Genomic DNA, 25,357 nt, shown 5'->3' with positions numbered 1-25,357 from the left:
AGTTTTTATATTATGCATACATTAATAATGCTATCTGAATACATAAACAGTAATTGTTGAGACGCAGTTATTAGATTACTGTTTCAAAGCTGCTGTCTCAGGGTGCTTATTAAAGTTAAACAGTCAAGCTAGCCTTTACATACAAAAATATGTGTTTATTATTTTTTTTTATTAGGATCAACTCTATTGTGCATTATATAATAATATTTTTAATGTATTCATTTTTAAATTCTGTAGAAAATTGTTCTGTGGATGTTAGAGATATTTTATGGTACCATACAAATTGACAAAGAACCTGTAAAGAACCTTTATTTTAAAAGTTTTAAAAATGGCAGCATTAAAAATGGTTTATTTACAATAAAAAAACGATTAATCTACAAAACACTATCATTAATATAACTGACAGGAAATCAGTTATGACCAGCAGCTTTGAACTAAATATATTATTTTGTAAAATAATTGTATTATTTGGTAAATCACTAAAAAGGATGACAAGAAATACAGGAGTTACTGCAATCTTGAAACTGTTTAAATGATCCATACAAACGAACATAATCTGACTTTTATTTGATTTAATGAATTTTTACTGTAAAGCTATGCAGGCAACACAATGTGACAAAATTATATATTTTGTCACACACCACCACTGATTGAAAAAACAGAGATCATTACTGGAAAACTGATGTATTGTCATGCTCTTTCAAAGTAATGCAGTTAGGTTAGCTTCATTGCTATTTTTAGTTAGTTACCCCAACATGGGTTTGAAGAGAAGCAGAAAGCCTAATGTAAGTCATTAAAAGTAATGTTTACTTCAGTCACAGCCTACTGTGTTTTGGTAATGTCTGATCTCTCATGTGTGACACAGTGAAGTCCTTCAGCCTGAGGTCATTTACTGTCCTCACTCCCCCGTGCATGCACTGAGAAATGCAGCAAAAACCTATTGTAGAGGCATACACACACCTGCGAGCAGACAAACATAAACACCAGTACACATAGACAAAAACAGGACAGTTTCTCCTCTTAAGATAAATATATTTTTATTAAAATAGGCCAGATACATTTTCTGCAGGAGGGCACAACTGCAGGGTTCTTTCATTTCTACACTAGAAACACACATTATAATACAGAATGTAAAGAATAATTAGGCTACACAACACCTGTACATTGGGAAACATATACAAACACGATATGCCCCGTCACAACCTTGTTTTCATTCATGTCAATGTCTGTAGAGTTGTTTTTATTTACTGCACATTACAGCGTGCCAGTGTATTTGGCCGAGCACAGGGAATAATCACCAGACTTGTTTACTCCATTTTTCTAACAGCAGACATTGGTTTGCATAAATGTTATTTGACTGTGATGATAGGAACATCAATAGTTGTGAAGGTCCTGTGGAGTCCATGCATTATTATTCTCTGGACCAAACAGCTAGCAGATGGAGCAAATGTGCATTTTCAGAACCACATAGGGCCTGTTTCCAAAATAACTTCTGACCCTGTAGAGACATCCAGTGTGTGATGTATAGAAACCCCATGAAAGAAATGTAGTTATGGTCACGCACTCCCACTGGAGTTTCCCATTATGGGCATTTCGGTAAAAGTCTTTATAAAAGAAAAAAAATCCTACGCAATATATACATCTGTATCTGTAGTTGTCTTTACCTCCATTTTCACGAGCATCCATAAAATTTTTTATTAAGTGCCATGTTAACTCGAGGACAGCCAGAATTTTCCTAGAGGTAACAATGTCTGCAAAGTTCCTTCGCAGCAGGTGTTGTGAAACAGGATTTGGCCTGCCAGTGAGTATTTATTTTCTTTCTTGGCAGCTTTTGAACGCCATGGAATCGGTGGATTTAACAAACCACAGCTCTGAAGGCCATGAAAAGGTAAACCACACTGATTTGGTGTTACGTCCAGCATCCATTAAGTCACTGATGTTCACTAGTAAGATTGTTCTAAAATAGCAGCACACTTCAAAAGCTAATATTGCACAATCCTGCTTTTCTCTTCATTTCAGGAGTTAATTTTAGCCTTCTGATCTGTATGTGGATGTGAGAGCACAAACTCCTTTCTATTTTGCCTGAGGTCAGCAGCAGTGTCAGAATTAAACATGTTTTTAAGGGGTAGCATTTCCAACCTGGAATTGCATTTCAAATGCATTTTTACATTCATGATGACACTTTGTTGTATCCTATATAAACGGTATACTATTTTTCTATTTAAATAATTTAACCATTATTTAAATAAATTCTGAATCTGAACATTTGTGGCTGTTAATGGATCAAGGTTAGCTGGAGATGAAGATTTCACACAACAAATGCTCCGCTACTGCAGAGCACACTTTTAATAACGTCTCGGTTATGCCTGTAACCTCTTTTCCCTGATGGAGTGACAGAATGGGGTTTGAACTTGAGAGCCTATCATCTCTGATCATACTTTTAAAAGGCCAATGAACTTGGCGAATGGCATGTGCATGCTAGTCTCCGCACCGTACATATGGGTATAAACGAAGATGACGTGCCCATTCATTCAGCTTTGTGCTGAGGAACCTGGGAGGCGTCTCCCGGTTGCTGCAGCGGACCGTGAAGCGTTGTGGCATGAAGGACACAACGTCTTGTTCACTCTCGTGTTGTCACGGTACCAAAATTTCAGTAGTCGTACCAATACCAGTAAAATTCCACGGTTCTCGGTACCAATTTCGGTACCAAAGTAAAACACCAGTACATGCTAATTGAAACACAATTTTATTAATAAAGCTCATTGTTAATATAAATGTACAAACAACATACATATGCAATATTAAAACAAACATCAGTTTTTATACTGCATTTACACAAGATTACTTGCATTAAGGTATATACAACTGTATATTAAAATAATAAATGCAACCGATATATTTTTCTTTAGTTTAAATGTGGCTTTTTAAACCTAATAGAGTTATCTATCCAAGACATACACATTGCTAGTCATACAGTTAATATGATGGTTTTCTAGCACATAGATTTCAGATAGGCCTATATAAAAATAGGTACTGTAAACCCCATCCTGTCCTCCCATTTATTTTACCCCATTACAGTTATAAAAGCATTAAATGGTTAATAAGGACACTTGACTGGATTAGCATTGGCGCTAACAAATTAACATGCAAACAGGGATGTTTATTTTAACGTAACCTTTAACTTAACATATGATACAACATTCATTATGCAAACGCGAACAGAATTTGAAATTTACCGCTTGAACTTGTTAACTTAAATCCAGATGTTTCCTCCGTTAACCACAAAACTTTGCTTTCTTCGTGATATGACTTTAATCTGAAGTATTTCTGTGTGCATCTCTTGTGGATCGGAGCCGCGCTTATCCGCTCATCACGTCTTATTGCGTCTATAAAAAGTTTCCGACTGACAACCTGTCAAACAGAACATCAGTACCCGGTTGACCCGGTACGTTGGTGCTACCGGGTCTTATGAAAATTAGGTACCGACAATTTTTTTGTTTTTAGGTACCGACTTGGAACCGAAGTACCAGGATTTTTGACAACACTAGTTCCCTCCACTAGGACCACTTCCTGTCGGAGGGAGTTAAGCATGTGGAAATACCTAAACTGTCTCACCAGTGGGGAGATCTCATGGGATATGGGTGTGCGGGGCCCCAACCGAGGGGTGCACAGAAGAGGTGGAGTGTCCACCGGGGGGATGTCACAGGTTCAAGAACAGGGGAATCGTAGAGTGAGGAAACGTCAGACATGACGACCCGGGGGGAGTCACTATGTATGGAGCACTAGCTCGGGTATAGAGGTTCACCTTACGAGGGATAACTCTACCTGTACTCGGCTTGGTATACGAGCCGCACTGCCCGGTGCGGGGGGGAGTAGGGAAGCTGAAATAGCGCACTGACTCACCTAGAGAAGGGGAGAAGGTGCTTTTCAGGATTATGCCCAGCCGGCTGCCGGACTTACCTGTTGGTACCGTGTAAGACACCGGCTCCACACTTATAAAACCTGGCAAAGGTGTTGGGCATAGCCCAATCCACCTGTGCCTGCCCGAACTGCTCCAAGATTAGCTGGACAATGCGGGGGTGGAGTCACCCCTCTCCATGGAGCCTAACCTGCCGAGAGAGCGCATCGGCTGTCTGGTTGAGGTTGCCGGAGATGTGAGTGGCCCACAGGGTTTTCACCACCTGCTGACTCAAGAGGAGGTGTCTGGCGGCGACTAGCGACATCTGCCGTGAGCGAATGCCTACCTGACGGTTGATGTATTCCACGGCAGCCGTGCGTGCCCTGAATGAGGGGAAGAATTCTCTTCAGAGCAAGCCAAGCAGCCAGCAACTCTAGGCAATTGATATGCCACTGCAGGCGGGGGCCCGTCCAACGACAACACTGCATGCCCGCAGCACACAGCACCCCAGCTGAACAAGGAGGTGACCGTCATCACCAGAACCCCGGCTCAGAGAAAGGTGATGTCTGACCAAGGGGCTAGGGTGCGACGGCAGTGGGGCATGATGGAAATACTGCCAGAAGGGTGGCGACCTCAGCCCGAAGCATGGGAGCATTCTCGCCTTGAACAGAGGTAAACAGGATGGCCCGAAACTTGGGTGGGCGTCTGGAAAACTGGATCGCATAGCCGAGATGGATCGTCCACAGTAGCCAACGTGACGAGTTGGGGAGCTCTAACCAAGCCCCCAGACTCCGTGACAGAGGGACTAGGGGAGCGATCTGCATCACTGTCCACTGTCCCTTGTCGCTGCATGACGCACTGTCGAGTGGAGAGTGCCGCGAGATTGGCCTGACGCAACATCGAGGTGAGGCTGCGCCCTGCTGAGAAAAACACCCAGGGAGATGGGAAGCTCTTTTGAGACAAGTTGGGCGGGGCAGGATCCGCCCCGGTGCGACTTGATAGCTATGTAGTGGCTGGAGTCATGCCCAATGTCCTGGGTCTCCCTTGGCTTGCCCCGTCAGGGCCGCTTCGCTGTCTTCCTGGAGGGTTGCTGATTTGGGGAAGATGCTCTCCTCCGCGGAGCTCTACATCCACAGGGGGTCACATGGAGGGAGGGAGGGGGGGCACCAGAGCTGGGTCGGGTCTGCTGGGAAGCGGCCTAACGGCAGCCGGGTCACAGTGGGGCAAGATGTGTTTTATGGCATCCATCTGCTTCTTCACCGCCGAGAGCTGCTGAGATAATTCCTCGACGGTATCGCCAAACAGCCCCCCTTGCAAAATGGGCACTTCGAGAAAGCATACATTCTCGGCATCGACCCAGCGCCGCACGGCGTCACCCTATTCACCAGGAGAGCAAAGTTGGTGGCAGTGCAGAGTTCCTGCATGCCAGCTGGGTCGTGTCTTCTCTCGTCCTGTTGTTACAGCGCCTTGGCATGGTGGACCTGCAGGATAGCCATGGCGTGGAAGGCGGAGGCGACCTAACCCGCTTGACCTGATTTTGCCTGAAGTGGTTGATGTCCTCAGGGCAACATATTGTGTTGTCCTAAGGACAACATTTTTATAAATAAAACCTAAACCCACACCAAACCCTAACCATAACTTACCCCTAAAATCAGAGGGAAATGATAAGTGAAAAACAATGGTTTAGAAGCACCTAACCCTGGTTGGAAGATTAAACTTAAAATAAACTGTACATTTATTTCTGAAATCTGATTGGTTGATTTAAATGTTGTCCCAGGGTCAACCTTAAGGACTTCATCCACTTGGCAAAAACAGGAGAGCCGCCTGACCCGCAGCAGCATAAGCTTTCAACACGAGTGCCGAAGAAAACTTACACGCCTTGGAAGGGAGCCTTGGTTGACCCCTCCAGGTGGCGGCGGTCTGCGGATATAGATGCACCGCGATGGCACACTCAACCTGGGGGATGTCGACATATCCCTTAGCCTGCCCTGAGTCGAGGGAAGTCAGGGTGGAACGCATCTTGGCACTGCGCTCCGTGTCCAGGTACCAGGGGGCCCGGGCAAGCATGGCAGACATCTCTGCATCAGCCTCATCCTGGGCTTGACCAGCCAAAGCTGGGAGCTAGAGAGTCTTCAGGGTCCGATGCCAGCAAATCGCCATCCGGACACCTCATCCTCGTCACGCACTCGCTGCATGGTTCTGCATGGACTTGCTGTTTGGTTGTAACCTCAAATCTCATTGGTTACTTCCCCTTTTCCGGAAGTCAGTTGTGATTGGACGTCTGTGATCATCATAAATCTAGACCTGGGGCCCGTTCTTCGTACGTCGCTTACTACATCCAAGATCAAATTAAATATCCGAGATGACCTAATCCCGCAAATCATGATCTGGATAATATGGTTCTTCGAACGCACCTGTTGTGTACGATTAGTATATCTGGATTAAATTGTCTGGGATCATTGCACGCTCATGCACTGTTTGGAAAGGCAGCATATATTGATAGAAGAACAAGTGATCAGCAGCGCTGCTATTGGCTGGTTGTTACACTTTTTAAAGTCTTAAAGGTTGAACATTCAACAGCAAATTCAACAGCAAAAACTTCAATACATTGACCTTGACAATATAAAGAACACAAACCTAAAACTGGAGATTTAGTTTTAAGAAGATTGCAGATTTAGAAACTATTTCTATATTGTTTACTGACTTAACATTCTTGACTCTTATTGCAGGTAAAAGATGACACCGATACCTATTATCTATGGAGATTAAAAATAAAATGCATGCCTGGATGCATGGGCCTAAGCATGTTTGTGTTGTTTTTTTATTTAAGAATAATAAAGAAATGGTATTCCAAAAGTTGTATATCATGAAGCTCAGTCTAAGTATAGTGGTTTAGAGATGATCATCAGGCTGATTCTTCATCACAGGTCTCCTCTCTTTTCTGATGATGTGTGTAGTTACAGGCTCTGTCAGGTTCATCCCATAGACTTTTTGTAAACTGAATCCTTCATTCCTATCAGTTGCCCAAAGGTCATTTCATGATCCTGTCCTGACTTGAGCTGCAGTGTAACAGGTTTGGGTCAGGCAATGGTGTCTTCAAAAAGTCCCATCATAAATTCAATTCAATTCAATTCAATTTTATTTATATAGCGCTTTTCACAATGTGCATTGTTCCAAAGCAGCTTTACAGGAGCAAATAAGAAAAACACAGAAAGGTAAAACACAGCACAGTGCATGGTGTTTATAGACCAAGCAAGATCATTATAATAAATAATATCTAATAAATAAATGAATAAATAAATAAATAAATGTGACTGAAGATTGTTGACTCGTGCAGATTCAGGTCATTTTGCTTCAGTGCTGGTGATACTGTAGGTGTCACACACCACCTAAGAGATTTCATCAGTCAGCTTCCTTATTGATTCAATTGCTTTTTGCTTAATACATCAGAGGTGGGTAGTAACGCGCTACATTTACTTCGTTACATTTACTTGAGTAACATTTTGGGAAATATGTACTTTTTAAGTAAAATTAAAAGTATGTACTTTTACTCTTACTTGAGTAAATTTCTAATAGAAAATCTGTACTTTTACTTCGTTACATAACTTACATTGCGTGACGTTCCTTCGTTCCTTCATTTTAAAATATGCTTTTTAAAACGCGTTGTTTATTTCAAGGTTGTCGTCTCTTTTTACGGGCATTCCCGAGTGATCGATTCTTTTGAGTCGATTCTTTTGAAAGCATTAATTGAACAATGGGCAAAACCATTTGAATAGGCTAATGAATCAGTTCAAATGATTTGTTCAGTTCGCAGCACGATCTGAATCATCTGAAGCAGGATTACTCACTCCTCGTAGCGCGAAAATTAAGAACACGCAGAACACAAAGAGCGTTGGATGAAGTGGATATTAATCTATATCTATACAATCAAAACTGCAAATGTGTCATATTGTTTGCCAGCAATGATAAATGCCCGCCATATGCGCGCACCCGCGCGACCTGTTCGTCAGACACAGCAACATGCGCGTTACCTGTCAGACACAGAGACGTGGGCTTGCAGAAATATACATTTGAAGAACAGAAGGAAGAAAACTTGTTGATGGGCGTGTGGTTCACTGTTTACTGTTTGTTTACAAGTAAGAGCGTTTCACAACACACACGTGACACAACACGAGAAAACATGAGCTTTGTTCAAAAATGTGTATTTCATTTAAGAGAGCACTGCAGATGTTCTAGATCATCTTAGGAAATGCTCTGAGTTTAGTTAATGCTTTAGTTTGACATGGTCTATTATTCTAAATAAGTTGTGTAAACTACATTGACATCAGGACTAGATGAAATTTACAGAAATGCTTGTCTCTTCTGTGTTGTCTATTCTTTAGTCTCTCTAGTATATTGCAAAGATATCTGCTTATGATAATTAAAAATATTGATTAAAATGTCATATTAAAATATTGGCGTTAATATTAATTTAATGTAGTAGGCCTATATAATCAGATACAAAGTAACTAAGTAACTAGCTACTTGAGTAGTTTTTTCATTGCATACTTTTTTACTTTTACTCAAGTAATTTTTAAAATAGTGACTTTTACTTTTACTTGAGTAACAATTTCTCTAGTTACTTGTACTTTTACTTGAGTAAAGATTTTGGCTACTCTACCCACCTCTGAAATACTATGACAACTATATTAACAATGAATATAGAGCACAATTAAGTAAATAGAATATGAAGCAAAATGGTTACGTTTAATAAACTGCCTTTAATACAACTTCATAATTATCCATTCAAAATTCCATCCATTATGATAACAATCTATGTAATCAATATATAATAGAATTTAAGTGATCATTCTTAAATATGAAAGTGTAACTTGTTTTATTTAATATATTGTATTATCTTTTAACTAATATACATTATGACGTTCAAAGTCTTTTTAGATTAAACGTCTTGGTTACGGATGTAACCTCGGTTCCCTGATGGAGGGAACGAGACGTTGTGTCGAACCGACAGAATGGGGTTTGTCTTGAGAACCTATCATCTTCTGAGTATTTAGAAAAGGCCAATGAAAATTGGCGAATGAAATTTGCATGCCGGGCTCCTCCCCGGATGTCCGGGTATAAGAGGGAAGCCGGCGTGCTCATTCATTCACCTTTGGTCTGAGGAGCCTAAAGCATCCTCCCCCGACCGCTGGGGTGGGCGGCCAGTGTTGTGGCATGAGGGACACAACGTCTCGTTCCCTCCATCAGGGAACCGAGGTTACATCCGTAACCAAGACGTTCCCTTTCTGTCGGTCTCTCGACGTTGTGTCGAACCGACAGAATGGGGTTCCTATGGAAAACGCCACAGCACTGAGCCGCGTCACAATCTCTGCGGAGCGACGTTGACTGGCCTGGGCGAGTCAGACGAACACGCTAGCGCGAAATTATGACCTTCCAGTGGAGAGGAAGGGGGACCCAGAGCTTTCCACAAAAAGTTGGGAAGCCCCCTAACGCCGGCCGTCACGGGCGGAGGCCTGATTCTCTAAATGGCGAGAAGCCGCCCGGCACCGTACGGGCCACTGGGTAAGCATTATTCCCCCCTGGGGGGAAAAACGCTGCAGAGGCCACTACCTACCGTAGGGAGGAATAGTGGAGACACCACATGGTCTCACCATCAGGGGAGAACTCATGGGAGGAATGTGCGGACTGCAGGAGTTAACCGCAAGGTCGGAGTCCACCTGGGGAGGTCATGGGTTGCCAAGGTGGGAACCATTCATGAGGATACATCAGACGGAACAGCCCACGGAGGGGGGGTTACCACGTCTGGAGCACTAGGTCCAGTTAGAGCTATGTGGGAGATAACTCAACTGTTCCCCGGCCTAAAGGGGCAGGGCTGCTCTGCCCAGCCTGTCCCCTGGAAGGGTGCTTAGTGATGGATGGAATGCCTGTTCTTTACCCGAGGGGAAAGAAGTGAGGCGGGATCGCCACTGCTCCCCCCAGAGGGGGAAGGGCTTCGGCAGGCGTATGCCCTACCGGCTGCTGGTCCCACACCTTGCCAGAATGCGGGCTGACACCGGATCTGTGCGTAGGTATTAGAACCTCACGGAGTTGTTAGGCATAGCCCAACCCGCAGCTCTGCAGATGTCTGCCAGAGAGGCGCCCTGAGCCAGTGCCCACGAGGGGTGTCCTCACCCCCAACGGGCAGGGGCGAAAGAGATCGGTATGCCTTAATGAGGGCATCCACGATCCAGTGCGCCAGACTCTGTTTGGTACCAAAGCGGACAATGGGTGGAGTCCGGGGAGGCAACAGGACCACCTGTGCCTGGCCGAACCTCTCCCAAATGAGCCGGCTGCACGGGGATGGAATCGCCACTCTCCGCGAGGCGTCAACTGACGAGAGAGCGCATCAGCTGTCTGGTTCAGGACGCCTGGGATGTGTGTGGCTCGCAGGGAACTGATCACCTGCTGACTCCAGAGGAGGAGGAGCCGGGCGAGTCATGTTAGCTGCCGTGAGCGAAACCAATGATATACGCCACAGCAGCTGTGCTGTCCGACCGGACCAGCACGTGCTTGCCATGCACGAGATGTAGTAGCCTCCTCAATGCAAGTAGCACAACCATCAACTCTAGGCAGTTGAAATGCCAATGCAGGCGGGGGCCCGTCGACCGCCCCGACACTGCTTGCCCGTTGCACACGGCACCCCAACCCCAAGGAGGTCATGGAGACCAGGGGATTAGGGTGTGTCGGCAGAAAAGCGTGTGACCATACACCTGCTGCCGGTGTGCCACGCTCTCCAAGGAACTTGACTCTGTAGCCAGTGTTGGAGCGGTCGTATGTGCATCGACCCTAGGGGGACCACCCCCGCCGAGGATGCCATGTATCCCAGGAGCCTCTGAAATTGTTTCAGGGGGACCGCTGACTGTCTGAAAGCTTCAGGCAGTTCAACACTGATCGGGCGTGCTCTGTAGTCAGTCGCACTGCCTCTGGGAGGCCGCGTGGGAGCGGGCTTCCTCGTCGCGGGTCTCGCGCCCCCCGCGGGGGGTGAGCGGGGCCGCTCATGAGGACAGAGTCGAGTTCCCTACCGAGAAAGAGGATGCTCTGCACCGGGGAGAGCTTGCTCTTCTCAGTTGACCTGTAGCCCCACCGATCTAGGTGCCGGAGCAGCAGGTCCCTGTGTGTACACAACAGATCTCGAGAGTGCGCCAAACTGAGCCAGTCGTCGAGATAGTTTAGTACCCGCACACCTCCTTCCCTGAGGGGAAGGAGGGTGGCTTCCACGACCTTCGTAAAGACTCGTTTCCTCACATCTAGATCCGTTGTCCTCTCGCGGAAGTTATTTGACGTGTGCACCCAGCATCAGCATTGCTCTCGTTTCTTTTTGCCATTCTTTTTGGCATTATAATGCCGTCATAAGGTTCGATTCACATTTCGCGTCTAAAACCGCGCGGAAAACGTGAGCTGCACTGCGTTCTCCTTTTTTTCCAAAGCGCCTGGACTTGTGCTCTCCTGGCGTCTGTCGTCGCTAAGCAACCATGGGCCACGATAGCCATTGAGACGAGGAGGTATAAACATAGGATATATGGATTATATGCAATGAAAATACCTTTCAATAACTCTGCTACTAAATTTAGTTATGCTGTGATCATCTGTGTCTCCATCTTCATTGAGCTTGTCTATATTGGCTGGTTTGTTGTTGTCACATAACCTGCGGTGCGCTTGCGCCTTTCTGAAAAGTTGAGATTTTTTCATCTCGATGCGGCGCTGACACTCCTGAAAAAAAGAGCGAGTCGCCCCCTATTTCCACGCGGCTGCCGAGCGTCTACATTTAAAATAACGAATATGCGCGCGGAAAAGACGCGAAATGTGAATCGGGCCTAACGCTGCCTCGAGCACATGCCATTCGCCAAGATCATTGACCTTTTAAAAGTACAATCAGAGATGATAGGTTCTCAAATTCAAACCCCATTCTGTCTTGACAACGTCGAGAGACCGACAGAAAGGGATCTGTTTCCTGTTTTACATTATATTCAGTTTGTAATTTTGGTTTAGACTCTTTAAGATTTCAAGTTGTTTCTTCTTTACATTCAGTGCTTAGTGAGCCAAATATTTGATGTATATTTTATGTTTGTATTTTATTTTACATTATACAATTATATATTAGCTACGTCCGACAGTATTGCCTCTGAGAGAGTGATTATAGATTTATGATAATGTTCTTCTCAATCATCAGATGAATAACTCCACAATAGACCGTAAACACAAACATGAATCAAAAATATAAATTATTTTAAAAAATCTATTTACTCTACAGCATAACATTAACTGTACCAGGCACTGACATTTGTTAAACAGCACTCTATTGTATAATAAAATATGAATTAAAAAATAAAATAAAAAGACACAAAAACTTGTTAGTTGCACTTGCTGAAGGAATGCACTTTTTGCTTTAATATCTGTAAATGGGTGAAGCGGTTTAGTAGATGCACCCATAATATTTGCCCTGGTTTATTTCTCTATTTGCATTGAGAAAAGCATAGAGGTGCCCAATAATAAAAATGCACTTGGCATGAAAAAATCTACAAATTCTCATGGTAATCTACTGAACATGTCCAGGTGTTTTATTCCTGAGGTCACCTAACGGGAAACTTGCTTATACAGTATACAGTAATGAATACAGTGTATGCATTAGACACATGCTTAATGCAACAATGCTTCAATTTTAAGCTTATGTTGTGTTTTTCTTTGGTATGTATGTATACAGGTAGTAAACGGGACAGCAGCACACTACAACCATCGAGAGAAGAATAATGATGCAACCATTTGGGGTCCCTTGAGATCAGAAAAAGAGGCTCTTCTGCTTGGTAATTATTTTGACTCTGCTTGATCTATAAAACATCTTGAGCTTGCATTAAGGGGGGTTTAACAGACAGGCAAGCTGTAGACAATAATGGTAAGGATTTTGATTCATCATAGTGACTCGAATCTTTTATCAATCGACAATTTTTTTTAGATTTAATTATGTGACTCTTTGAAGTCAAGGTATCATGCCAGTGGATGACACATGTAATTTTGTGATATTGGTGAATCATCGAATTGCTCACTCAACTGAGAATTTCCATTAACAAACTAATTAGGCTGTTTAATTCGAGTGTGTCTACAAAAAGCATCATAAGTGTTCTCCCACAAATGACGAAAAAGCACATCTATCATTTTCCCCGTCCATTTTGTCAACTAAAGGAAAAATTGAAATGTTGCTTCAAAAATTAATTGAAATAAATTTGAAACACTAAAAATATAATAATAAACAAAAAGTAAAATAAAACTATAAATTAATTAATCTTATATAGCAACACACAAAAACAAAACATTATAAAATGACAAAAGCATATAGCAAATTGGTAAAACTTTAATAAAAGCATATTTAAATAACAAAACTAAGATCAAAATCAATGGCTTTACAAGTCATTTAATCTTAAGTATTTTAAGGTAAAATAAGTTAAGTCAATTTATTGTGCTTAAAAACTTAGGACAGCAAAAAATATTTACAGTATGGTCACTTACACATTCATTCAATCTTATGCCAGGGGTTCTTGTTGATCAATTGGTAGGGCATTACATTAGGAAAGGTCATGGTTTCAGTTTCCTGGGAACACACATACTCATAAAAATGTATGGCTTAAATGCACTGTAAGTTGCTTTGGATAAAGGTGTCTATCAAATACATTCATGTAAATGTACCCTTTCTCCCCTTAGTGAGAACAAAATTGACCGTCTTGCTTCTGAAGTAAATGGGGTGGCAAACATTAATCTCTTGACTGCTTGGTTTACAAATGAGATGCCTTGTTCATTTACAAACGAGGTGTGCCAGTTCATTGTCATTTAGACTCAAAACAAATGCTGTTTGTTTGACCTATAGCCTGTATTTTAACTAAGAAAAATCCACTAAAACATAAAAAATAAACGTAAAAAAGTATTGTTTACTGGAGGTAAACAAGAATTTGTTCATGTAAATGGTTTGATTTGTCACAAACGAAACAACTAGCAGACAAAGAGTTGATGAAAGTCTGTCCCGTCCATGTTTGAGTCGGTATAACAAGCCGGGAAAGGAAGAGGGGGTAAGGGCTGAGCAGCTACAGCTGTTCGGTGCAGAGCAAGTCAACACCTCTGCTTCTCTGTCATGTTTTTGGATGATGATCCCTTAGAAGGGACTCTAGGGAGCTGTTCTGTGCCAGGCTCTTCATTGGCCCTCACCCGGAGAAGACCACACAGCCTTCACTCTAACCTAATGGCTGCACACTGTAAAAATTAAAGGTTCTTTGAGGAACCATTTGGGGTTCTTCACATTGCCACGGCGGCCTAACCCTCAGGGGAAACTCAAGGCACCGCTTCACGAAGGGCAGTTCTCTGAGGAACCCTCAAGGCTTCTTGGGGATCCCTTTTATTAAAATGGTCTGGAACCAGACCATCTTGTGTGCTTCAAGGCACCATTTCACAGTTTATATTTGCTATTCATAATATTTTAATGAGCAGAAATACTAAAACCAAATACAAAGCAAACAGTTTATTGATAAACAACAACAATTTACATTGAATAAATATTCACAGAATAGTCAATATTGTACATTACAATTCTAAATTCATGAAATCAAACGTATAATTAATATTGTATTGGTGATATTGTTATAAATTAAAAGTTTTAATCTTAACAAAACTAACCAAATAATTTGACTTAACTTTAAATATAAATAAAGAAATATTTCAGGTATTTTGTACAAATGTACAATAGTAAAAAAGTCCAGCAAAAACGTAATGTCTCATAACAAGACCTACACCAATGGTAAAGTTGTAATTTGCCAAAAAGCAAATCCTTGCGAGCAAGAAAAAAAACAATGATGTTCTCTCCAAATGGATTTCCTGCTATTACCAGGTGGTGTGAGGATCCATGTAGGCAAATTCAAAATTATTTCTATAGTACATTTCACAATTTTGTAGTGCTAAAGTAGATATGTATTTATGGCAAAAAGAGAACAGGAGCTGCAGCTGTTGGCCTTAGGTGTCCCAGGCAGTGCAAGGATGAGCATCAGGGTGGGCTGGAGCTGGGTCTGTTGGCCTTGGGTGTCCCTGGGAATAAGACATGGAGACAAAAAATGAGGGATTTAGATAACGTCTCATAAAACATTACATTTAGTCATTTAGCATCACAAAATCATAAATTGGTTTACAAATGTAACAATAAACAAAATATTACAATTCCTGGTAGTCACTGCTTTGGTCTATGGTTAAGGAGTACAATAGGCTTTTATAGCAACAACTGTAATAATCAACTTTATTCAGACTTTTTCATTGTCAATGAGTATTTTTACATGTGCAAATATAACAAATAACATAATAATAAAAATAGCATAATAAATATAATACTTACTTTTTGGTCTGCTCAACTGGAAAATACAGAAAATTCTGTGGAAAAGGGATAAAAACAAAACTGAATATGATAAAATATAATAGCTAAACGTGGCTAAAAGTCATTGTTTGTCATTTTACACTAACGTTACCCATTTAACGTTAGCCCCACAAGCTTCATCATTAATTTATATTCGTTAGCATCTCGGCATAAACGAGCGCTGTCTACACTGTGTAAATAAACGGTTTACTTTAAACAGCCAAAAACGGCTATGCAATTAGACGTGTCAGAGTATCAGTATACATTTATATAGATAGTATATAGTTAGTGTATTTAAGTTATTTATATATTTTGACTTTACTTACCTCCAATGGGACAGTCGAGAGACAGTTTTCACAATGACGTCTGTTTCGCAAAGTAGTGTATTCCAAGTTCCGGTTCGCCATCATACCGGAGATTTCTCAGTAAAATGCAGGTATGGAAACTGGAATCTAGCTACCAGGACTTATAGCAAGAATATGACTTGACTAAATAGAGAAGTTGAAGATCACCAGCAGAGGGCAGTAATGCAACACAATGGATGCAAGCTGCTGGTAAAAAACAAGTTTTGATCGTGTCGTGAGGAAAAAATAACTGCTGAACCTTCACTAATAAACAAGTAAAAGAGATAACATTACATCTCCCGCAGAGAAGTAGAGCTGGCGGAAGTAAGTAAACAATGCTTCAGAAGATGCGTGACGTCATGTGAAAAGGGCCTCGGGCGAGCTGAACACCGGTGAAAACTCGTACCGCCTCGTGCCACAGACAGTTGTTTGATCGCAGACGGATCGGCGTATGACATCAAAGCACAGTGAGTGGGGATGCACCGAAACGAAAATTCTTGGCCGAAGCCGAACATGATGTGAAACTCTTGGCTGAAGGCTGAATATACTGAACACGTTTTTTTGCATTTCTTCTATTTATTAAGCCTTTTTTTCACTATTGCACAAACTGAAGTCAAAATGTGCTTCTTGTAATTTGTCTTGCTTTTCAATAAAATACAATACAACTTGATATAAAATTGAGCGAAACAAAGTAAATTCAAACAAAAAATTGAGACCTCTCTCTTCATGAATAGCTATTAATTAGGCCTATAACTGACTGCTAAAAGAATGTAAGGTAAATTACTCTGTACTAGGGCTGAAACGATTCCTCGAGTAACTCGAGTTATTAGAATACAAAAATCATCGAGGCAATTTGTGTTGCCTCGAAGCCTCGTTTAATCCATTTAACTACAGTACACGGAGCACTGCGTTTCCCCGCGGACCCTTATTACTAACACACAGCCCGCTAAACTCTGTACATGTTACAGGGCTCTCAAGTCTCACGCATTCACCGCGAGACAAACGCATTTTAGTCTGTTCACACGCATGTCTCATGCTGATAAATAAGTGATCGCTTATTGAAATGGTGAACTGCTATTTTACTTGGTTTTAGTCTATTTTGCGAGTGAAACTTGTTTTCCGGCTGCATTAAGTCCATGAAACTACATGCGGACTTGTGGACGCCGAATCCTGTTATTTACACATCATCTGTCTGTTCTGCGTGTCTGAGTGAATGAACTGCACAGTTTAACGTGCTACACGCGTGATGCTCATGAATTTGTCTGCGCTGAATGAGGACATGAACTTAATCTCCAGAGTTGCTCTCTGAGAGTTTATTTCAGAACATTTTACTGAGTGAAGCTAACGCCCTAAAAAATAAGTGTCTTCCGACGACCTGCCAAAATAAAAGTCAGATTAACTCGGTATTTTTATGTGGACAAATATATTACTATTTAATATTAAAAAAAGAAACTAAAACTAATTTAGATAAACTAAATGCATCATGCATAAGCTGAAGTTAGTTGTTTACCTTTGAAATTATTCTTTCTATTTTTATTAATGTTTCATATTTATACATTTGTATTATGCCTATATTGCATTTTGAATGTAATATGGCAATGGAATGTAGTAAATGGGTTTAGTTTTCACAGATATGAATTTATGCAATTTCAGCAATAAATATGTAAATTTTTCTAAAAAGGAAACAAATTAGTTGTGCATTTTAAGAGACCCGTCTTATTTTCTCTTGTATATTTAGTATTGCTCTTTAATAAAGAAAACGTACTTATTATCCGAATACCCGATGAATCGATGGAAAATCAGTAGAATACTCGATTACTAAAATAATCGATAGCTGCAGCCCTACTCTGTACCCCTACAACAAAACAGTTCATTAAAAACTGTCATTCCACATTAGGCCTATAAGCTAAAAATACGAATAAACTAAAACTGTTGGGTTGTTATAGGCTACATTGCAAAATGATTTGAGAGAAAAAAACATCCAATGCACGCAATTCTGACTGATGCTGACTGACAACCATTTCAGTTCACGTCTCTCCTCCAAACTCCGCCCACAAAAGCTGACTGTTCTCTCAGAAGGTGCACTCGTGTCTCGTGGCCGAGATGCACAGAACATACTTTGACAAGTTGTTTAGTACAGGGAACTGTGTGCACGCGACGACTGCATGATGTCAAAGGATGTCGTGAGTGGCGGGGCTACTGTCAGACAGCCCGCTTCCGTCTGAAGTAAAGTTACCGACCGGTAAAGACGCTTTCATTCGGAAATTTACTTCCGTGCGGCAAGTCCCGTGCTGTGTCTTTCTCTGACACTTTATAAATGTTCCACACGCGCACGCACGCACACTGCCAAAATGTTTGCGGCAGTAATAAAGCACACGCGTTTCTCTCTCTCTCTGCGCTGGTTACTGCTTGATCGTATCACGAGTCATGTTCAGTAAAATTTATTCGGCCATTTCACACATTCGGCCGAACACCGAACTTGGTTTTTTTGCTATTTTCGGCCGAACATTCGGTGCATCCCTAACAGTGAGAGCTACTTGTGAACTGACTGTTCTGTATGCTTTAGAAATGCTGTTCTAATGCCGTATGCTTTTTGTCATAAGTTAAAGGTCTGCACAGAGCTAGAAAAAGTTAAACACTCATTCCAACAAAAGCGCCACATGCAATTGACGCTGCGACAATGGGCCAACAGCGCCACAGTACTGTGGAGGGCGAGACTGCACAATAAACACAGAGCAGCTACAGTTTGTTTGGATGGAAAGCACAACAACGTTTACATTTTCAAAAGATTTCAGTGACTTAGGATCTACTTATAGAATAAAATAGAATATTTAATAGAATAGAATAGAATATTTAGTCTCCAATTAATATCATATCAATAGTAAGAAATATAAAATAATTAAAAGCTTGCTGAAATTTTTCTAAATAACATTTAGCCTTTCCTAATCATGTGCATGATTTTAAAATGTGTTCACATAACAGGGGCCAAAATACAAACTTTGGACTATTCTTATTCTTGTAAAACATGATGTTAAAAGGATTATCAACCAAATATAAGAATTTAAAAAGTTCAAATGCATAATGTATTTTAAGCATGAAGAGCCCAAGAAGGTCTCATATGGGCAAAGCTATGTGGGACCCATATTGGTATCCCACACGGGGCCCATATGTTTTGCCCATCTTAAACCTATGCCCATGTGGAGCCCATATCGCCCAGATAAAACCCATATGGGGCCCACATACCAATGTTCAAATGTACGCATTTAAAGGAGTTTAAAGGCATAGTATGTATTTTAAGCATAAAATCTGTGTGCCCACATGCAGCCCATAAAGGTCCCATAAGGGCAAACCTATATGGGCCCCACATTTGTAATCCCACATGGGGCCCATATATTTTGCCCTTTTTTAGCCCATGCCCATGTGGAGCCCATGTCGCCCAGATATAACCCACATGGGGCCCACATACAAATGTTGGCTGGGAAAGGGGTACCCTGCACGTTCAAAAGTGATGCCGAAGGGTGCTGACCAAGCGTAAATATGTGAGGAGTCGGGAGTGAGGATGTATTGGTAGAACATAAATTGGTTTAGTCTCCAGGCATTGCTCTGTAGTACACTGCTAGCTATTAGCTAACATCAAACATTTTTGCGTAATCTTTCTTCATTGTTTGTTAGTTTTTGGACTGACAGCTTTAAAAACAGTTTTACATTTATGCATTTGGCAGAAGCTTTTATCCAAAGCAATTTACAGTGCATTACAACGTATACATTTGTAGCATTATGTGTTTCCCCTAGGAATGAAACAACCTTTGCGTTACGTTGTGTGGTTACATTGCTCTAATGAGTATGTAAAAACTACTTCAAATTATTCTTGTATGGCCAGTGCAGGTTTTGTTTTGAATTTCTAAATCAGAGCAGACATCTTGAAAACTCCCCTTTCCTGTTTAGAAACGTGGCGCTGAAAGTAGGTCTTGCAGTGGGAATTGAATTAGGTTCTTTCGTAATTGGCATTGCTATGGCATATAAATCAAGGAAATAAATATCGGCTCGGGCCCTTCAGGCAAGGCACTATATTTTCTGCTTCTGCATCAGTGCTTTACCTTCACAGGGCCTCTCCAAAGTAATCAGCTTAAATGGGGGAGGGCTGGTGCGTTTGCTCCAAGTGGTATATTTATGACTGCAGGCTGCATCTTTTGCCTTGCCTACAAGTCAGAGGCAAATGTGGCAAAGTATGTTCAGTCTCAAGCCTATTCAATTGTCTGTCTCACCACACAGGAATCATATCAACCTTCCTTCACGTTCACCCGTTTGGAGCCAACATTGAATATCTGTGGTCTTACATCCAGAGACTTGATACAAAGGTAATTTTATGAATCAAGACACATCATGGGACGAACACAAGATTAGAAACAGCAATTGTTGCATGTTTGCCAGTACAATAGCAGATGTTCACACCCAGGTTGAAGCAGCACTGACAGTGGCAAACCCAATAGCAAAATGGAGCTAACAAAGACCAAATGCAAATGTGTAATGAGCAGTGCCATTACCCCCCTACTTTTCATCCCCTATCTTATTACTTACATCAGGTTGCATGTACTGAAAATGTAATAAAATGCAATTTTTACATGTAAATAATTAAGGCATTCTCTCAAAGGAGATGTGATGTGAAGATGTCAACATAGAAAACTGCATATTAAATAATGTCACGAGATGCTTAATATCAAATTATAGCTTAAAAGCATAGTTCACCCAAAAATGAAAATTCTGTCATCATTTACTTATTCTTGTCATTTCAAACCTGTATGACTTTCTTTCTTCGGCAGAACACAAAAGAAGATATAATATATTTTTACTCTTCTACAACAGAAGTCAATGTGTACTTCCGTTGTTCGGTTACCAACATTTTTCTTCTTTTGTGCTCTGCAGAAGAAAGTGATCTATCCCTTGAAGTTATATCTTGAGGATATACAAACAAGTAGCTCTAAATTCACAAAATTTATTCATATTTGCAAATGCGAGTGGTATAATCATTTAAAAATATGTTAATATAAGCCCTCAATTAATAATGAGCAGTATTGCAAATCAGTCAGTTATTGATTAAGTGAATTTGTTGATTTAAAACACTCACAAAACATGTCTTTAAATAACTTCTAAATTGACTAAATCATTGAGAAAATGATTCAATTGGCAGGTGCTCTTTACAGTGTTCTCTGTCTGTTCATGCACAATATTTTTTAAAGTAAAGAAGCAATGATGTCATAAAGCTTGGTCCGTGTCCTGTTCTTTAGATCTCAGCCAGTGAACTCGAGAGGCTAATGGTGCGTCTGCCCAACATGTTCAAGCAGGAGTTCAGTGGCGTGGGTGCGACGTTGGAGAAACGTTGGAAATTCTGTGGGTTTGAAGCTCTCAAGTCTGGGTGACATACGGAGCCACATCTATTAAAACTGAGGCTGCTGGACCTCAGGAGGACAGATCCACAGTCAGTGATATAGGTCAGAGCCTCAGTCTACACCCTGTAGCTGCTCTCCGATCAGATGATCTAGCCCTCTCGTTTACAGGCAGTGGCGCAGAAAGAAGTGAGACTAGACATGTGCAGCATCAGATGTATTTACTTGAAAAAGCTTTTTCCAGACTTCTGTGTGCCGATTGCATAACTTATCCATCAGCAGCGGCGTCCCTAAAGACTGGGGAGATATCCAGGAAATACAGCGCTACTCAGTTAAAAATACTGAATGTTAAATATGGCACACAGATGTATGATAGCGGCACTCTGTGGCCATCAAAACCAGTGTGTTTGTGATAATGATTTACGACATGGCCAAATTGCTGGATGGACAACCGTTGAAGCACCATTGCACAGCTGGTGCTCTTAGGACATTCTGCCATTTCAGGTACCGAAGTTGCATTGATAATGTATGTAATGTTGTGTCTTGATGCACTGTTATTAATAATCTAAATTATGATTTTCTAAAAATAAATAAATACTTTTTCAGAATATAATGCTTTGTACAAATTGGTTCCAGAGCAGGGTCAAGCACCATTCAGAATTATACATTTGCATATATAAGCTGAATGCCTCAAACGGAGCTCTTGTGTTACTGTATTGAACATTATTGAGATTCAACTCAGTAGGAAAAAATCTTCTTGTCATTCAACATCCGGTTCTAGCCACTTAAATTGAACTGTACATTTGTTGTCCAACCCTGTTTCCAACAGCATCTCTCAATGTGTCAGAGCTGCCTGTGTGCGTGTCTGATGTGTTTTGATTCATGTCCGTGATAAACAACTGAACTGTCTCTATGAATGTGGAGCAGAATTCCCCTAATTACCCAGAATACATCAGTATGTTAATAATAAATGAGGGGAGGGGAATTCTGTTCTGTGTGTCTGCATGCAAAATGTTCGCTATTTACATCACCCAATGCTGTTACAAGAACTGTTTATCAAATGTACAGGTTTGTGAGGATATGAGAGTAAATAAAATACACTCGTATTATTTTTAACCTGCATGACTCTTGAAAGGGATACAAAAGTACACATTTTAAGGATTATATCAAATAAGGTTTTAAGGATTATATTTTTAAGGACTATCATAAACCCCATTCAAACAGCCCGCTGATCGTAGAAAATTGCCAGAGTGCCTTCTGTGTGAACGCAAATGCATCCCGGATAGATCCAAAAAGTGATTCCGGAAAGGGGACCTATAACATTAACGGGATCAGTCCCGGAAAGCCCCCTGTGTGAACGAAAGGCAGAAACAATGCCATAAAAGCCGCGAGTGATGACACGCATCTATAATAAATCGTAAATAATTTGGCTATGAAAACAAATATAGTTAAGCGATTAATTCTTGTTCGTTAGTAAATAAAAAACTAAAAAAATAGTCCTTCTATTTGTCTTTAGCTAAATCGTGGATGAATGCAAGAGTCCTAATCACCAAAGTTACCCAGATAGCACAATCCATCTGGTTTACGTCTATTTGACGTCTGCATTTACATCTGCAAGACATCTGCAATACATAGTTTGCTCATCTGCAATACGTCTCGGAGACGTCTGAACGTCTGTAATACGTCTGCTAAAGATCTGGAGATCTGCTGCTTAAAAACATCTGCTAAACATCTTAGAAAGGGCTGTTGTACATCCATTCTAAATCATAAACATCTTACAGACATTTTCTAGATGTCTATATGACGTCTGACAGCAGACATCTCCGAGACGTATTGCAGATGAGCAAACTATGTATTGTAGATGTCTTGCAGACGTCAAATAGACGTAAACCAGATGTATGTGTGCTATCAGGGTAAGGTCAGATGCAAGAATGGTGTTGTCTGCTTCTAAACGCAGTTTAAACTTGAAATTACTTTTATTAAAACAAAAATGCACAGTGCTTCAATAAACTTGATCGCTTACCAACCTAAACGTGTGCACCTGCCGTGCTCGTGCTCGTGCTGCGCTGCGGAGAAGCCTGTGTGTTTCTGTGCACACACTAGCCGGGTTTCCATCCAAAGTTGCGAATTTAGCTTATGCGCAAAAATGGAATGTCACATAAAACATTTGCGAAAAGCACCGTTTCCATCCAACTAGTCTATGGGATTACTTTTGTGTCAATAAAAATGAACGCAAACTTTAAAAAACGAACAAAAATATACAATGAGAAAGAAAAAAAAACACTTTGATAGTGAAAACAATAAACTCAATTGCAAGAATGTGACATGATTTTCAAATAAACTGCTATTTTTCTTAACAATTTTCAAAGTTTAGTTTTTGCAAATAATAGTTTTGAATTCGCTGCTAGATTTTTCATTTGCGCTTTCCGAGTTTTCTCGGAATCTCAAGTTTTCGTTCGCCTTTCTTGCACAAATCTCACGTGTGGGCGGGAATGCCGGCTGAGTCGACGGCAGGCATGCCGGCTGGCTCACCGTCTGCTGGACAGGACTGGACATCTGTGGCTGGGCAGGACTGGACGTCGGCTGTACTGCCGACTGCGGGACAGAACTGGATGTCTGTGGCTGGGCAAGACTGGATGTCGGCTGAACTGCTGACTGCGGGATAGGACTGGACGTCTGCGGCTGGGCAGGGCTGGACGTCGGCTGGACTGCCGACTGCTGGGCTGGATGCCGGCAGCTGGGCAGGACTCCGCAACCCCCTCCTCGGCTTCTTCTTATACTGGCCCACTGGACGTGTGGTCGGCTGCGGCGAAGCAGAGCCCGATTAGCTCCGTGCCGGAGGAGTCGGACGGGGAGTCCCACGACTGCCTTCGTCCACGCCTGCCATGGAGGCTGGTGGGAGGGTCAAAGCTGGCGGAACTTGAGGGGGGTGGTGCTGAGGCCCCCAAGGTGACCATGCCCAGAGAACACCCCTCCGGGATCGCAGCCAATGAAGCGGAGATTTGACTGGAGGTGAGGTCCTGGACTCGTCCCGGTTGACCAGGAACCTCACCATCATAAAAATGAGCATAAGCTCTGCCTCATTGAACTCCGTCCCCACCGCCTCTGTCAGGAAGTCCCGCACAAAAACCCGCACATCCGGGTCCCCCTGTCGGATGCCAAACAGGAGGTGGGCTTGCCGAAATCGCAGCGGGCACTGTTCACCGTCCATGGCTGCCTGCTGGGTTCAGTTAGGGCTCGTTCGTTATGTCAGGGTGTGGTAGGGGAAGAACCCAATTGCAGGCAGCAGTTAAGGGGTTAACAAAAAACAAGGTTTATTTAAACTAGTGCTGTCAATCGATTAAAAAAAATAATCGGATTAATCACACATTTTCTTTGATTAATCACGATTAATCACACATAACAATAATATTTTAAAATATACTTTTACATTTGAATAATTTCACATTTAATCTTCAAATTGATGTAGAAACAACATATTTCTTTAACCGCGTCATTTTATGAATGAAAAAAAAAACATTTTGATATTAGTACTGTAACTGATGTCTCTATTAAATTGATTATTTTAACATTAATTATAGCCATTCAACAATATAATTTAGAGCTATCATGAAATATACAGAAATTGAAGGAAGTTCTCAAACACTTTACAGTCTTTAATGCAAAATTATAAATTAACTGCAGAAGAATTCTCATTAAAGCTACAAAATCACATTGATTTCCCCTTTTATTTTGTTCTTTGATTACATTAGTGACAGGAGTCACAGCAGCAGGTTTAAGGACATGGCCCCTTTAAGAGCTGTCTCGGTACGCAGATCTGACCGTCACCGCACTCCCATTTTCACAACTCTTTGTGAAATAGGGCAGATACTGCAGGAATCTCATTTGGTACACGAAATCTGCATTTCCTGAAATTTTCTCAGTAGAGTAAAAGATGAAACAGACTTGCTTAGAACTGCCATAAAATGTTAATAGGCTCACAGTGAAAAGCAGCAGAGGTTAATCTCTATTTTTGGAGCTGGGACCATTTAATCCAAATACGAAAGACAAAGGCTTGGATATTCAGTGCACTTGTTTTGAAGGAACTGAAATCGAAACTGTACAGACAACAAATAAATGAGTTGCGACAGTAGGACCTCCTGGAGAATATTTAGACTTCCCGTATGAGATCAAACGGACATTTTCAAACAATAAATATGAGGCAGAGTTATGCTCTCAAGTCCAAAGCCTCTATTGTCAAGCAATAATATGCACACATCAGAAAGTACGGCTGCATGATATTAAGGAAAAATGTGATGTGTGAAATTTGGGA

At 41.5% G+C, this 25,357-nt stretch overlaps 1 protein-coding gene across 3 annotated transcripts in view; it reads left to right on the top strand.

Annotated features, from left to right (window-relative positions):
• enox1 (ecto-NOX disulfide-thiol exchanger 1) overlaps positions 1-22,850 on the top strand; it is a 140,012-nt gene extending 117,162 nt beyond the window's left edge. The window contains exons 12-15 of one of the 3 annotated variants that reach the window (XM_057336775.1): positions 1,829-1,888; positions 12,639-12,738; positions 19,934-20,019; positions 20,947-22,850. In XM_057336775.1, coding sequence (XP_057192758.1) covers positions 1,829-1,888; positions 12,639-12,738; positions 19,934-20,019; positions 20,947-21,078 — 378 coding nt within the window. In that variant the 3' untranslated portion in view covers positions 21,079-22,850. The remainder of the gene's footprint in view (positions 1-1,828; positions 1,889-12,638; positions 12,739-19,933; positions 20,020-20,946) is intronic. The other 2 variants (XM_057336773.1, XM_057336772.1) reach the window with 2 other exon arrangements.
• Positions 22,851-25,357: the final 2,507 nt, after the last annotated feature.

Source organism: Triplophysa rosa, linkage group LG6, assembly GCF_024868665.1.
Source record: "Triplophysa rosa linkage group LG6, Trosa_1v2, whole genome shotgun sequence".
Classification (NCBI taxonomy): Eukaryota; Metazoa; Chordata; class Actinopteri; order Cypriniformes; family Nemacheilidae; genus Triplophysa; species Triplophysa rosa.
Note: the sequence above shows the minus strand (reverse complement) of the source record. Positions and strands in the feature narration are given on the sequence as shown.